Source organism: Alosa sapidissima, chromosome 2, assembly GCF_018492685.1.
Source record: "Alosa sapidissima isolate fAloSap1 chromosome 2, fAloSap1.pri, whole genome shotgun sequence".
NCBI classification, from domain to species: domain Eukaryota; kingdom Metazoa; phylum Chordata; class Actinopteri; order Clupeiformes; family Clupeidae; genus Alosa; species Alosa sapidissima.
The window spans coordinates 16,332,139-16,347,430 of NC_055958.1; the positions used below are offsets into that span (position 1 = coordinate 16,332,139).

At 41.0% G+C, this 15,292-nt stretch overlaps 1 protein-coding gene and 1 long non-coding RNA gene across 24 annotated transcripts in view; one reads left to right on the top strand and one right to left on the bottom strand.

Annotated features, from left to right (window-relative positions):
* The window catches only part of neb (nebulin), a 60,641-nt gene extending 45,440 nt beyond the window's left edge, over positions 1-15,201 (top strand). For 8 of the 23 annotated variants that reach the window (XM_042084623.1, XM_042084622.1, XM_042084643.1 and 5 more), the window contains 26 exons: positions 67-177; positions 455-556; positions 699-803; positions 1,328-1,414; positions 2,576-2,689; positions 2,822-2,926; positions 3,660-3,764; positions 4,448-4,552; positions 5,086-5,196; positions 6,050-6,160; positions 6,695-6,808; positions 6,902-7,006; positions 7,505-7,609; positions 7,962-8,066; positions 8,555-8,647; positions 9,197-9,289; positions 9,567-9,659; positions 10,234-10,326; positions 10,793-10,885; positions 11,526-11,618; positions 12,078-12,185; positions 12,429-12,615; positions 12,930-13,022; positions 13,476-13,619; positions 13,805-13,908; positions 14,235-15,201. In XM_042084623.1, coding sequence (XP_041940557.1) covers positions 67-177; positions 455-556; positions 699-803; positions 1,328-1,414; positions 2,576-2,689; positions 2,822-2,926; positions 3,660-3,764; positions 4,448-4,552; positions 5,086-5,196; positions 6,050-6,160; positions 6,695-6,808; positions 6,902-7,006; positions 7,505-7,609; positions 7,962-8,066; positions 8,555-8,647; positions 9,197-9,289; positions 9,567-9,659; positions 10,234-10,326; positions 10,793-10,885; positions 11,526-11,618; positions 12,078-12,185; positions 12,429-12,615; positions 12,930-13,022; positions 13,476-13,619; positions 13,805-13,908; positions 14,235-14,408 — 2,853 coding nt within the window. In that variant the 3' untranslated portion in view covers positions 14,409-15,201. Of the gene's footprint in view, positions 1-66; positions 178-454; positions 557-698; positions 804-1,327; positions 1,415-2,575; positions 2,690-2,821; positions 2,927-3,659; positions 3,765-4,447; positions 4,553-5,085; positions 5,197-6,049; positions 6,161-6,694; positions 6,809-6,901; positions 7,007-7,504; positions 7,610-7,961; positions 8,067-8,554; positions 8,648-9,196; positions 9,465-9,566; positions 9,660-10,233; positions 10,327-10,792; positions 10,886-11,525; positions 11,619-12,077; positions 12,186-12,428; positions 12,616-12,929; positions 13,023-13,475; positions 13,620-13,804; positions 13,909-14,234 lie in introns of those variants that run through there. The other 15 variants (XM_042084627.1, XM_042084626.1, XM_042084625.1 and 12 more) reach the window with 15 other exon arrangements.
* On the bottom strand, positions 9,433-12,110 carry LOC121704082. Its single transcript, XR_006030226.1, has 2 exons — positions 12,028-12,110; positions 9,433-9,615 (listed from the first exon to the last, which is right to left on the bottom strand). It is a non-coding gene; the product is annotated as an uncharacterized LOC121704082 (long non-coding RNA).
* Positions 15,202-15,292: the final 91 nt, after the last annotated feature.

Consider the following 15,292-nt stretch of genomic DNA (forward strand, 5'->3'; position numbering starts at 1 on the left):
AGATATTTTTTATATTTTTTATATTTTTGCCCATACCCTAAAACAAACCCTCCAATGTCCCAACAGAAACTGTACAAGAAGAAGTTCGAGCAGGATAAGGGCAAGTCCAAGTACAATGCAATGATACTTCCTCCTGATGTTCTGCATGCCATGGACGTGGCCAAGAACCAGAGCAACGTGAGTTACACTCCTACAGTCCAGCACATTAGAGGTGTTATTTATTTGCCATCCACTTACTGTACTGAAATTACAGACTAGCAGTCAACTGGACAGTGAGTTTCAGTCAGGCATTTTGGTCTTGACATCATGTAACACTAATACTGATTCCAGGTACACTATGACGATCTTTGGCATTTGTTCCAGAGGTCTGAGGTCTACACAAGGGTCTGATCCAACAAAGCCGTTGTGGTCAAGTGGTAGATCAGTGATTTCTTTTTCACCTCTCTTTTTGCAGATTGCATACAAGCAACAAGCCAAGGAAAAGCTGCATTACACCCCAGTGGCAGACCGCCCAGACATCAGGAAGGCCACTCAGGCTGCTAAGCTCATAAGCGATGTGAGAAGCTCTTGAACACATGAACCCACCAAATGCATATACTTCACTACTGCACCACACATTAACAACATCTACACAGTAAATACCAGTAGGAAGTGAAATCTCATTGGTTAGTGTGGTGTCCCTGTCCCTGTGTTTACAGGTTGGCTATCGTGACAAGGCTCGTCAGGAGGCAAGCCGCGGAGGGTCTCTGTCTTACCGCCCTGACATTGCCCTGGCCACAGAAGTGTCCAAGTTGACTAGCACGGTACTGTTACCTCGTCTGGAACTCGCTACATTGCTCATGTGATATCTGCTATTGTCGTTAAATGCAGCAAATGTATGATACAATAGGTTGCTTACTGCCCCCCCATCAGTCACCACTGATAGTTTTTCGAATTATTGTTGCAAGGTGCGGTCTGTGTTGCCATAGTATTGCACTGCCAAGCAGTAGCAGCAGTAGTAGTACTCCCCTATTCCTTCAGTGCTTCAGCAGAGCTTGTCCAGCCACCCTTTAATCCCCATTAATCTCCATGTCCAGAGCGGTCCATGTTAACCCTAAGTGTCTAAAACCCATTCGACCAGCTGTAATATCCTTTCCTTTGACATCATTCCCCTTTAACCTGTCCTTGTACCTGTTTTATGTGATCCCTCCCTCCTATTCCCCATCCCTTCATATTCATCCCATGCTTCCTCCCCCCTTCCTCTTCCTCCCCCCCCCCCAACCTCTCTCCCTCTTCTTCCTGTGCCTCCCTTCACTGCTCACCCCTGACTTCCCACTGCACTTTGTAGGAGGATAGGCCAAGCCTCCATGGAATCGCCTCCATTGACACCCCCCAGATGCGCCACATTAAGAAAATGAGTGCCCTGACTAGTGATGTAAGGAGGTGCCCTGTGCCCACGGGGCAGAGGGCTGCCATTTTTCCTCTCTGTCTGTTCCCGTCACTTCCTGTTTCTGCTTCTCTGACTGACTGATTGATTTCTTGTAGCATGCACAAGCATAATTTCAATCACAAACTGAGAAAATAAACAAATATGCAAACAAAAACAGGATACGCAAGTATATTACAAAAAACAGGACATACAGAAAAGACTTTTCATTTTTTGACATAATTTTTGTCTACAGGACTTTCTACATATTCCCACCCACAACCTACCCGTGTCCTATCCTAGTTTATTTTGTTGTTGTTGCCTTTTCATTTTCATTTTTTCTTATTTTTTTTTTTTTTTGCCAAAGTTGCTTCTGTGTCAAGCAATGCTTTGTAGTAAAGCCTCCTAATGCTCTTTCTTATTTTTTATTATTCCCTTTTTCACAAAACAACATCCTGTCTTCAACAGTATCAACACATTTTACCATGTTTGAGCCACCATGACATGAACTCCGTTATCGTCCCTGTCTGAATGCTATAAATTGTTGGTGTCTTGCATCTTTCGTATTACTCATGTACTCAAGCTGAGAACTCTGCAGATCTGCCTAAAACAGATCTTTAGAAATTTGCTACAGCTCCAATTCCACTCTAGGTGGCATAGTTGACCATACAAATTGTACACACTCTTGGCCTGTGGTGTTTTTCCAGTTTTTATTTTTGGATCTGCACAGTTCTCAGGCAACCCTTGCTTGATGTTAATTGACATTATTTTTCCCTTTTACCAACCCAGAGTATTTCTCCACAGAAATGGAGTCTCCTTCAAGACGTCTTTGCTGCTTTGTTTAAAAAGCTTGTTCAACAAATTATACACATAATACATACATTCTATATAGACATTTTTGCCACTTGGGATCATTGCATAATCAATCAGTACTGAAAGAGCTATTCAGGCCTTTCAAGATCATCTGTCATGGCACTAGTTCCAACTGGCAATGCATGTTTCTGTCAATTAATGATATGACCCCGTCCAAAGCCTTATTTCACTATTGGTAAAAGCATGCTCATCAAGAGAACATAAACACATATTTTGTAATATTTTGCTCGCCAGCTACCGGTATATACAATTATTACTGTGATTGTTACTTACATTTTAATGGGTGTTCCTTCCCAGGTGAAGTACAAGGAGAAGTTTGACAAGGAAATGAAAGGACAGAGGCCACAGTATGACATGAAAGAGAGCAAGATTTATAAAACTCTTAAGGATGCAAATACTCTTGCAAGCGAGGTAAATTTGACAATTGATAATTCAATGAAAATGTATTTTTTATTTACCCCATAAGCATATTCAAATGACAAATCCATCATATACTGTATCTATTTGTGTGTGTGTGTGTGTCTTTGCTTTTGCTGTTCATAGGTGAAGTACAAGCGTGACCTGAAGAAGATCCACAAGCCTGTGACTGACATGGCTGAATCCCTGTCCATGCAGCACAACCTTAGCACCAGCAAACTGTCCAGTGATGTAAGACATCCATAACCTCCCCCCACCCGCTAACCTCCCTCACTTTTTCTTTTCCCTCCATTTTAACCTCCACATACTCTTGCCTCCCGTCATGTAATATCCCTCCTCCTCCTCACTCTACCACAAATGGCCATCTCATGCCATGGCTCGCCACTTGTGTCTTTTTCTTTTTTCCTGAACCTCATTTATTACATCCTTGACACCTAATTCTGCAGGAGCATCATGCGGTAGTGACCCTTGCCTTTCTCACATACTGGATTTTAGCCTGGTCAGTAACAACATTTTTTTCCCATCCATCTCTGATCTAAGCACTAGAGTAGCATCTACTTTAACCTCTAACTTCAAATGCTGTTAGATTTCTACACCCTTTCTTCATATAACGAAGCCTCTTTTTAACACCTTTTTCCTTACCAAACATCTTTGTCATTCTTTCTTGTCTGCACTTTTGTAATATTTTTGTTTAACTTTTTCCATAAATATAGTACAAATTAAGCCTAAAGTATGTATTACTTAGCTTTACTTTAATTTAAAAAAAAAAACAACAAAAAACAATATCAGTTGTATGCCTTTTAATATTTTTAATTTTTGTCCTTTTTTATCTTTACTATTTTAATTTTTGTTCTTTCCTTTTTTTCTTGATGTTTTGATTACCTTTTTGAAATCGGTGTGAGAAGGCTTTGTATATTGATATTGGTATTGATACTGAGCTGTTTTATCGGGCGTTCCCTCTCAGTACCGATACAAGAAGAAGTTTGAGGAGAGTAAGGGTCACTACCTTATGATCCCTGACACACCTGAACAGCTTCACCTCAAAGAGGCATCTGAACTGCAGAGTCACGTAAGTCAGACCGTGTCAGTGAGGGGTCCTCCAAGCCTATCCTGCCGACAACGCCAGAACTACTTCCCTCACGTGTGTGTGTGTGAGAGGTGAAAAGTCCAAGACCTTCTCATCTCTCAGGTCCTTCGCCATCCTACCCTCCCGGGGCTGATGGATGTGTTTGTCTAGTGTTTGTTATTGTTTTTATTTGTTTGGGTTTGGTTGTCCTGTAAAAGTTGTTTTACTGGAGAGAGTGGTCTGCAGGGTTATGCGAGGCAGTTTTATGTTGACAGTAAAACCTTTCCCCACGTCATTAAGGCTGGAGCCAGCAGTGTACATTATGTTGTTCTCCTTTTCACTGTAATAATGTTCCATCTAACTGGGGGAAAGGTCTTTTTAGAATTGCACTGCATTGTGTGATTAGTGTGCTATTTTCTGTGTTTATGGCTCCAATGTAGACGGCAGTAAGGTCTATGGTGCACCCTGAATGCAGAGTGATGTTCATATTGTGCCAGTATGCCAATATGGTATCATTTTGCACTGACACCATGACACAATTGTTTAAAACACAATTATTTGAGCCATAATTGGAAACAAACACATCCCTGTGTATCCCTATATATTTTATTGTACCTAACCTGCAGCAGCACCTTCTTTCACGTTAGTGTCTACTGAGTAATGTATGGCAATATCTGTGATGGCAGGTCAAGTACAAGGAGAAGTATGAGAAGGAGAAAGGCAAGGCCATGCTGGACTTTGAAACCCCCACGTATGTGACCGCTAAGGAGGCCCAGCACATGCAGAGCCAGGTAAATACAGAATTCTGACGCTTCCAGAGAACACTGGTTGGGTAAATAACATTCCTTTGTTCCACACTCTGTGGAAGTTTACTCTGTGGCTTGTGTAAACCTCAGAAAACTGTTAAGTGTGAATATAAATGTAAAAAATACAATGACAGGAAAAAGTCATAGCTTGCAGATGGATACCACTGTGAGTAAAACTGTGCATTTATGTAAGTTATTGGGTCAATATTTGCTCTCTGGATCCAAAGGCAAGGTAGAGTATGTGGCTTGCAATGTATATGTGCATCCTACCTAACAAGTATATGTAATTATGTTGCCATGTATTGTCTGTTTGTGTAATATATAAGTAATTCTGGAGATATGTCATCCACAACAGGTAAAATATATTTTAACAACACTCGACCCTAAAACACCTAGACTGTCACTATATGTTGAGTGGATATCTTGAAATGTTTCCACCTCTCTTACGTACAACTGGGTGAGTCGTCAAGGCACAATGTGTTGTGACTCTGCCTCTTTGATTCTCACGGCGAATATAGAAAGACTATAGGAAGGACTATGAGGAATCCGTGAAGGGCAAGAACCTGTCAGGCCTGGAGATCACCCCGGCCATGTTACATGTCAGACATGCCACCAAAATAGCTAGCGAGGTAATGGTTGGGCCTTTTCATACTCTTGTCCTCTTCCCGACCCTGGTAATCATACTAAGACCACCACCATCACCTCCTCTTCTTAATCTACTGAGTGCTTTTCTTTGGGAAACGTTAAGTCACTCTACACCCCTTAAGTAGTAAGCCTGCATGATTCACCTACCTATGATAATACACCAAATAATTCCTCCCTGTTTCATAGCTTCCGATTGTGTCGTACTGTAGGTGTTTTAGTGTTTTATTGTTGTTTTTTTTGTTCTCGTCGTCTATTTTTGACTTATTTGACCTCAAACATCACCCACCCTTCCATAACCTGCGTAGTTTGTGTGTGAAATAACACTGTCTTGGTTTTGGCTTGTAAAGGACTGTCCTGTTGCCAGGAGCAGTTAAGTTATTATTGGATCGTGGTAACATTTCATATTGTTCTCATTAAATCCCAAATCTTTTGTTTTATTTTTTCAACAAAGAGCGGTGATGTATTTTTTGTCTTTTGTCAAAATGTCTGATAAAAGATGTATCACATTTTATCAGGTTGCTTACCTAATTCACCAATACCTTCCTTCCATCATGAAATATTATTAAATACAAATATAATGTATATATAATCTTATATAATGTTTTTTTACTACTGTAAATCTAAGTTAATTCCATCTGAAAGATCTAAAACAGATCAGACCCCATTTTAATTGATTTGGACTAAAAGAAACTGCACTGGTTGAAGGGAGGCTTGGTGTAATTGTGTCCTGTCCTGAGGATGAGCAGTACTCTGCTATCCGCTGGCGTTACTGCGCAGTTTGTGTGTGTCCTGCTGTATGTCTCTCTGCAGTCTCTCTTGTTCTTCTCCGCCATGTAGAAAGAGTACAGAAAGGATCTAGAGGAAGGGGTGAAGGGTAAAGGGCTTACAGTACTGGAGGAAACTCCGGAAATGCTGAGGGCAAAGAATGCTACTCAGATCCTGAACGAGGTAGGACCGCAGGTCGACTGGAGATTTGTGATACTCCTCTACATGATTTCCTCCTTTCCAATCCCTTCCTTCTAGCTTAGCTGCTATACTAACAGGCGATTGCTTCAATTTAATGATACCTTGTCCTTTTGGTGTGTACTACTAATTCTTCCTGACGTCACTAACATACAAAACCTTATGAAGGATCCTCTGCTGCCGTTACCAGTTTAATGAAGTATGATGACAATAAACTGTCTTATTCCCACTAAACATGACTTTGCCTTACAGATGTAACTGGACTCTCCAAGTCACATAACTCCTCCGTAACACAGTTTTCTTTATTATCCTACGGATTTCTGTTGTGTTTACATGTCCTAACCATGGTAACCTAAACCAAGGTGTGACATATTGTTGCTTTTGTAGCTCACACTACAGAGTAATCTATTCATAGTATTTTACAGTAAATTATTTCACTGCAAGATAGAATTGTTAATGTCTGTTTGTGGTGTCATTTTCAACATCAGTAATAAAAATAATACTTTCTGGGGGTTGCAGAGAGTGTACAAGAAGTCTTTGGAAGAGGAGATCAAGGGCAAAGGAATGTTGGCTTTGGCTACAGACACTCCAGACTTCATGAGGGCCAGAAATGCTACTGATATCCTCAGTCAGGTTTGTCACAAAGATATCATATAACTTGCATGCCACCTGGTATGATTTGGGATTTGGGACTGACTCGTGATGTTTCTGTATGCGCCATCTTAGACCAAGTACAAGCAGGTCGCTGATAGGGATCGTTCTATCTACACAACTGTGATCGACACCCCCGACATTATCCACGCTCAGCAAATCAGAAACATTGTTAGCCAGGTAAGTGAGTCTTATTGCACTACTAACACTACATACCATACCGAATTTGTCCCTTTATTATCATTTTACAAAAGACAAAACAGCCTTCTCTGTCTGAAAGCCGGAGCTGAACATAATTTTAAGTTACTTTAAAATGTTGCATACACTGTAGGGGTGTAAATATAACAATCACAGTTCGGAGTGTACCTTGGTTTTGAAGTAATGGTTCAAAAAGGTGTCAAATGTCAAATGTTTTTGACGTTAATTGACTAAACTGACATATGGCCCGCTACTTAATATATATATGTGTGGGAACTTGAATTTGAAACATGGTCCGCAAGCCAAAAAGCCAACTGTTGACTACTGTTAAAGACTGCATTTGGTACATTTGGTACGCATCTGTATTGAACCTAACGTCCTGCACATAACCAGTTTGGTACAAATATGTGTACCTTTGCACCCCTACTACACTGGTATATTGGTGTGATTGTTTCCCTTACGAGTGTAATCACCCAACAGAAAAAGTACAAAGAGGAAGCTGAAAGAACCATGTCTCACTATGTGCCCGTCATGGACACTCCTGAGATGCAGAGAGTGCGTGAGAACCAGAAGAACTTCAGCACTGTAAGTGTCGTCTTCATAAGCCCTGTCTGTTGCCCACGTCTTTGGTGTCTTTTCAGTCAAACGTCTTCTTGTTTTGTAATGTCATGCCATGTAATGTGCCTCCGTTCAATTCTCGAAGCCTACTGTCCCGTGTTGCTTTCAGTTTTGTCTCAACTCACATCTTAGGTTTCAATCTATGGGTAATTTAAACAAATCCAATCTTTCAGATATATTTTTGTATATGAAATAACATTTTAAATATGCATCAAACATTAAATCCCAGAGTTAATTTATTTTTATTTTTGTTTTTCTTATTACCTTTTTTTTTCCTGTGAAGCATTTTTAACTGCCCATGTCTTTTTCTTCTCTGTAGCTTCAGTACCAGACTGACCTTAAAAACAGTAAGGGCAAAGTTTCAGCAGTAGTGGAGACGCCCGAAATGCTTCGTGTTAAAGAAAATACAAAGAATTTCAGCTCGGTACTTGCTGCTCATAAGTATTTTTTGCCTCTTTTTTTTTAGTTTTTCTAACCATGTAATTTTTCCTCATTTTTTCTTACACTTTCTTGATTTTTTGTGATTCTTTTCTCACAGCTTTTGCAAATTAACAGCTTTAGTAATTAACAAATATGAAGATAACTACAAATGTTGTACAGGCCTATACAGATTATAGCTCTTACATTCTTGTTTAAAACACTAGTGTTAACCTTTAGAACAACTAAATTATGATGTTTTGTCTTCTGTGTGAGTTCTTCTATGGACTACTGACCAGCTTTGGTTGAAGTGTGTACATGTTTAAATGTGTGAAATGTGTGTCTTTGTGTGCGTCTCACATTTATGTCTTAAGTCAATGTTTTCTGTTTAAATGGTGCAAAACTTTGTCTGAGGGGCCTTCCCAGACAAAAACAAAGCAAACCACCCTGACTTTATTTTATGTGTTGCTGCTCTCACCCGTCCACATGTTAAAGATTCTTTACAAGGATGATTTAGGAGGAGGAACAGCAATCTCTGAGACCCCAGAGATGGAGAGAGTCAAACGCAATCAGCAAACTATTAGCACGGTACATTCTGGTGTGACGCTATTCTCATCCGCCATATACCCAGCAACTCTCCACAGTCCCTCCCCATGCCTAAACATAATCTCTCTTTCCCAAGGATAATGCAGTCACATTTAATTACCATTCTGCCGTACCGGTGTTTATACTAATTTTGTGAGGTTATTCATTCGCAATCCATTAATTAATAGTATAAACCTTCAGAGCTTCGATGCTATAACAAATGACATACATCAGCTTTTTAATTAAGACTTCATAAAGGATCTTTTTTTTGTCATACATACCGGTAATTATGTGTAAACAGTGGTTCTTCTGTACCATCATGTAAAGATGTAATGTCATTGTGCATTCTACTTGTAGTTTAATCTTGGGGGAAAACATTATTCAAAGCCCGAAAGGAACTATTCTTAAATTGTGATGGACTACACAGTTCTGTGTACAGGTTTACAAATAATTTTTAAGTGGTGATGGTGTCACAGTACAGGTTGGTTCGTGTCATGTTGATGATTTCTCCTGTTGCCTTTTTAATTTGTGCTGAACTGATTGGGGCTGTAGACAAAGTACAAAGACTCTCTGGGGCAAGGTACATCCATACCGGATCTCCCTGAGGTGAAAAGGGTCCGAGAGACCCAGAAGAACATCAGTTCGGTAGTATTCTCCAGTTTCCATAGAGACCTACCCCAGTAACTACCATGTTACTCCATCATCCCCTAAAACACAGTGCAGCCACATGTGGCTCTACATTCCCTTGTAACTCTCCACAATGGGCAATTCATGACCATCTTGATTCATTTTTGTCAAGATAAGTCTTTGTTTCCTGTATACATTTTTAAACAGGTGATGGTGTCACTTATGTCGGTACCTGTCATGTTAATGATTTCTCCTGTTGCCTTTTTAATTTGTGCTGAACTGATTGGTGCTGTAGACAAAGTACAAAGACTCTCTGGGGCAAGGTACATCCATACCGGATCTCCCTGAGGTGAAAAGGGTCCGAGAGACCCAGAAGAACATCAGTTCGGTAGTATTCGCTAGTTTCTAGAGACCTACCCCAGTAACTACCATGTTACTCCATCATCCCCTAAAACATAGTGCAGCCACATATGGCTCTACATTCCCTTGTAACTCTCCACAATGGGCAATTCATGACCATCTTGATTTTTTTTCACTTCATCATCCCCTAAAACATAGTGAAACCATCATATTACTTTAACTTGTTCTCTCATAACTTTCCACAATGGGCAATGGACTGACCTTGATTCAGGTATTTTTACCAGTATGAACTCCAAGTACTACCTCATCAAATTCCATAAACTCCATAAATCCTGGGAACTGTTAACAATTATTATCAAATTTATTTTCCCCCTCCTAATTTCCTCTGTGGTTTTGAGATTAACATTTTTGATCATACTTTTTTTTAAACAAATTTGTTTGGCCATTTGTGTTCAAACAAATGTTTTTCTTTTTCAGTTTTTAACTTTTTATTATTTTTTTATTTGTTTACCACATCTTAAGGGTAAGACAACACATTTTTTCTTGTTTGTGACATTTTTGAAATCGTTCTTTGTTGCCATCTTGCTTTTACTTTTTGAAAGATTCGTTACAAGGAGGATTTGGGAGGAGGAACATCAATCTCTGAGACCCCAGAGATGGAGAGAGTTAAACGCAATCAGCAAACTATTAGCACGGTACAGTTCAGAGTGCCAATTTTCCCCCTGCCCCGTCCCACTGAACATCCCCTTTCGTAACATTTTGTGAAGAAAACCCAACTGGGTTAATAATATTCCCTTAACCCCATTTCCAAATCGCAACTCAACACTACTATTGTGTTTGTGTTGGAGGTGAGAATTCTAACCGGTGGATCTTGTAACAGAAAATGCTGTGCAACAGTGTAACCAATTTAAATTAATAATTTAAAGACATAATAGTTGTCTTACATAACATTTAAGGACATTTAATCAATTTATTTCTGGGTGTTGTGTCTTTGTTATCTATTGTTGTGTTGAGTGTTGTTTTCAGTGTTCATTGTCCTGTTGCAGTTTGACCATGTGTGCCTTGTGCATTTCTGTTGTCACTGAGTATGACGTTTGCCTTATACGTTTCTGTTGTGACTCTTGCCAATCCCTCTCTGCATGGAACTGAATCGGATTGTAGATAAAGTACAAGGATTCCTTGGGTCAAGGCACAGCCATACCGGACCTCCCAGAGGTGAAGCGAGTCCGGGAGACCCAGAAGAACATCAGCTCGGTAGTGGAACCACTGAGGGGGTTAATTATCGAGTGACCCCTTTCCTATTAACCTTCATTCCATCTATTCCCTCCCAAAGCCATTCTCACTGGTTCTTACTGGTGACTCTACCTTATTTCCCATCCTCTCTCCATCCTTACCCCAGTCATCACTACAGAGGCAAAAAGAAGTAATAACCATTTGAGTTTTGTGTGGCCTTTCTTTCACTATGGTGAGATGTAACCTCCTCTCATCATAATGTACCTAGGCTACCTATCCATCGATCTACCCAAATAAACCATCCTCCTCAACCAAATCCACTTCATTAATCCAAACTAGGTCCTGACATACTGATGTGTGCAAGTGTAAACATTCCACGATTTGATTTTTTTTTTTGTATTTGTATTTACCCTTTACCCCAAAGATTATTTTTGTTAAGAAACCCCTTATTGAAATCAACCCCCAACAGCCTACTTTGTCTCCAGTGTTTCAACTGTATCCCTCTTGTCTTGGGCCCATTGCCATCTTTGTTAATGATGGTCATGATTATTGATGGTCATGCTATCAAAAGCAAGAATGTCAAGGGCCTGGGCTACAGTGCGCCTGTTATGCATGTTGTCTGACTGCCCCTCCCATGGGCCACTGTCCTTCTCCACTCCAGGTTTTGTATAAGGACCTCTCGGCCAAAGGAACGTCTGTGGTTTTCACTCCAGAGATGGAGCGGGTGAAACGGAACCAAGAACACATTAGCTCGGTACTCCTCAGCGGGACGTGTGCTGGCGTGCTAGTACTAGCGTGTTAGCTAGTCACCTAAACTTTCTAACTCCCCCCCCCCCCCCCCTCTTGCTTAGAAGGCTAATAACATTAACTCTCCATCGCTCAGTTTAAACATAACATTGTATTGAATACTATTGCTAAAGTTTACCTGTGTAAAAGTCCATTTTCATCCGTTGCCACCTGACCCGTGTCCTAGGCTACCTCCCAGCATGGGACACACATTAATTCAGCCCCTTTGACGGTTTAGGAAACCATGCTAATTCATCTGTCTGAGATCACAATAACACCCTAGTTTATCGTGTTGTCATTTCTGTCCATTTCCCTCTTGGCGTTTCCACCGTTTCTTAACTTATACACTTGAGTGGGACTGCTTCAAGTAGGCCTACCTGGTGCTGTCTCTGACGTCTTGTTTGTGCGGTTCTCTCCTGTTGCTCAGGTGCTGTACTCTGACAGCTTCCGTAAGCAGGTGCAGGGCAAGGCCGCCTTCGTGCTGGACACTCCTGAGTTTAGGCGCGTGAAAGAGACACAGCGCATTATCTCTGGGGTGAGTTGAGCTGTCAAGTACAAGTTTTAGGATGTGTTCACGTTTATCTTCATCATCTTGATTGAATAATAATAAAAAAAAAAACGATGATTATTATTACATTTTAGAAAACAATATTGTTATACTGTTATTAAAATATGTTTTTTTTTGTATTTACCATGTATTCAATTATGAAAGCAGGTACTATGTTGACTACCTCCGAAACCCAGGTGTGCAAACAATCTTAAATATGTGGTCCAACAGGTCAGATACCACCAGGACTTTGAGAAGAGCAAGGGAAGCTTCACACCCACTGTGAGTGACCCAGTGACTGAACGCGTGAAGAAGAACACTCAGGACTTCAGTGACATCAACTACCGTGGCATCCAGAGACGAGTTGTGGAGATGGAGAGAAGGCGTGCCGAAGAGCACGACCAGGAGACCATCACAGGTAAGCTCTCTCCCTCCGCACACACTCACATGCAAACGTGAGAACAGGCCAGACTCTGGTCAACCTCTACTATATGTGCACAGTGCACCCACTGAGGAAAATATTCTGTTACATGCCCAATTGCCCATGCTCAAGCTATGCCAGTGTTAAAAAGTTGTTTAGTTTCCCTGCCACACCATACATAGACACTGATATAGTAACGATAAAATGCATACCAAGGTCAGAAATCACTTTCGATTTTACTCATGTACACATGAGAATACATGAGTTGTATATAGTATTCCTGGACACTTGTTTTTGTACATCTCCAACAGACCTCCGTGTGTGGCGCACAAACCCTGGCTCTGTCTTTGATTATGACCCAGCCGAGGACAACATCCAGTCCAGGAGTCTGCATATGATGTCAGGTGAGAAATACCCTATAACCAGTGGTTAAAGTGGGATTTGGCAGGTGGGGGAACCCTAAAATCCAGTGTCGGTGCAACAGGGAAGAATGACTCACCATTGGACAACATATTGAGTATCATGGTGTAGCAATACTTTTTGGACAAGAATTGCTAGCTTCTTGGTCACCTCTGTACACTACAATATCATTGCGCTATATCGTCGGTATGAAAGTATATATTCAAACCCCCCCAACCCCCCCCCCCCCCCCACACACACACTTTAACCCCTGCCTACACATATAGTACACATATAATACCTTCAGGTAGATAGTATCTATCAGGTAACACTATAGTATCTTACAGTAGGGCTGCATTTATAAACACACATTTAGTGTCAAAAGCACATCCCTCAGCACTCTAATGTGAATGGAATCTAGATTTGACTTTACTGTGACCTCTGACCTCTCCCTCTAGTTCAAGCCCAGCGTCGCAGCAAGGAGCACTCTCGCTCCACTAGTGCCATGAGCGGTGGAATGGGTGAAGAGAGGTCGGAGTTGTCAGGTGAACAGGACCAGCACATGTCCCTCTACAGCAACAATATAGCTGCCTCATCGATAGGTAAGCTCTGAAACTGATCAGTTTGGTCAAACTGGTCAGACTGATAACCATCAACCACCATCTAACAACAACTTTTGTGCACAGGCAAATGATACTTAAAAAAAAAAAACGTTATCATAATACAGATTAAACAGGCATCTGAGCGAAGTAGTGTTAAACTATTGGTTTGACTGTGCCCTATGCAGGTTACCAGCAGGCCAAGACTGTTGAGCTTCAGCAGAGGTCATCATCAGTGGCCACCCAGCAGACTACAGTGTCCTCTATCCCATCACACCCCTCCACCACTGGCGTGAGTACATCCAAAACACAAAACCTCAACACCAAAGGGGTCAGTCCAAGCACATGGCTTAGTAACAAACCTGGGTAAATGAACTCTTAAATGATAATTAGCCTCCCAAATAAAGCCACAAACCTTCCATCTTTTAGTCTTAGTCTTTTAGGTTTGCCACTTCTGATTTCACTCACCCACATACTTGAAATACCCCCAGTACCTCATTCTACTCATGTTTTACCTGTAGTTTGAAGCAGCCTCTACCTACTTGGTGAAGAGAACTAGTGAATGGCATATCCCTTTATTATCCCTGATAATGGTCCGATTTTGTTGTTCTTTCACAGAAAACTGTTCGTGCCCTGTACGATTACGGTGCAGCTGACACCGATGAGGTGTCCTTCAAGGATGGTGATGTCATCGTGAACGTTCAGTCCATTGACGAGGGCTGGATGTACGGAACAGTGCAGCGTACTGGCAAGACCGGCATGCTGCCAGCCAACTACGTGGAAGCCATCTAAAGACAAGTCCAGAGCCCTCCTCCTTGCCTCCCTCCTGGAGTGAGCGTAGTACTCATTCACTGGGTAAAATTAATTTAAAAAAAGAACAGAAAAAAAGAAACTAACATCCAAGGCTTCCTTCATCAAATGTTACTTGTTTAGTGGATAGGCTTAGTTGTTGAGTATGTTAAGTATGTCTGAAGTTATTTGTTAATGCAGGCTTGTTTGCCTGTCTCCCCTTCCCCTGTGGATGTATTATGAGGAGATTTTAAAATGCTAAAACTGTAATAAACACACCCGTATATGACAGACCACTGTAGGATTATTTATATTTTACTGTAGTATTATAACACGAAAGTATGAATTGACTGAGAGCCCAGTATTTTTGTAAAATGCATACAACACTGACTCACTGTCAAATGTGATATTCCTTGAAGACTTCACGAGAATTGTAAAGTTGTAAGAGAAAGAATGGGCGTAATGTACTATGCACCTTTCCCCTCATGGGAAAGCATAATCTGAAAAGACATTTCATTTTTTTGTAAATGAACACTGAACATCAACTGAAAGGTGATGTGGGGTTCACTGTAAAAAATGTGAGAAAATACAAACTCCGAGGAGACACCATCCTTCCCTCTTGAAACGCAAACCTGTGCTGAACAGTTGTAGAAGACGAGCCTCTTCCCTCCACTGCTGTAGGCTGGCCGTTACTTGCATGTGTGTTTTGTTTCTTCCGATTCCCTTGGTGTTAGGGCATGGAAGTGGTATACCTTGAATCAGTAGCTAATAAAGCACACCAGGCTTCTGCAATATATAATTGTGTTGTCCCATCTATTGTTGGCCAGTGATAATGTTGCTGTGTTACAGTTTGTGATGACAAAAAAAAACATTGGATCCCAGTAGTA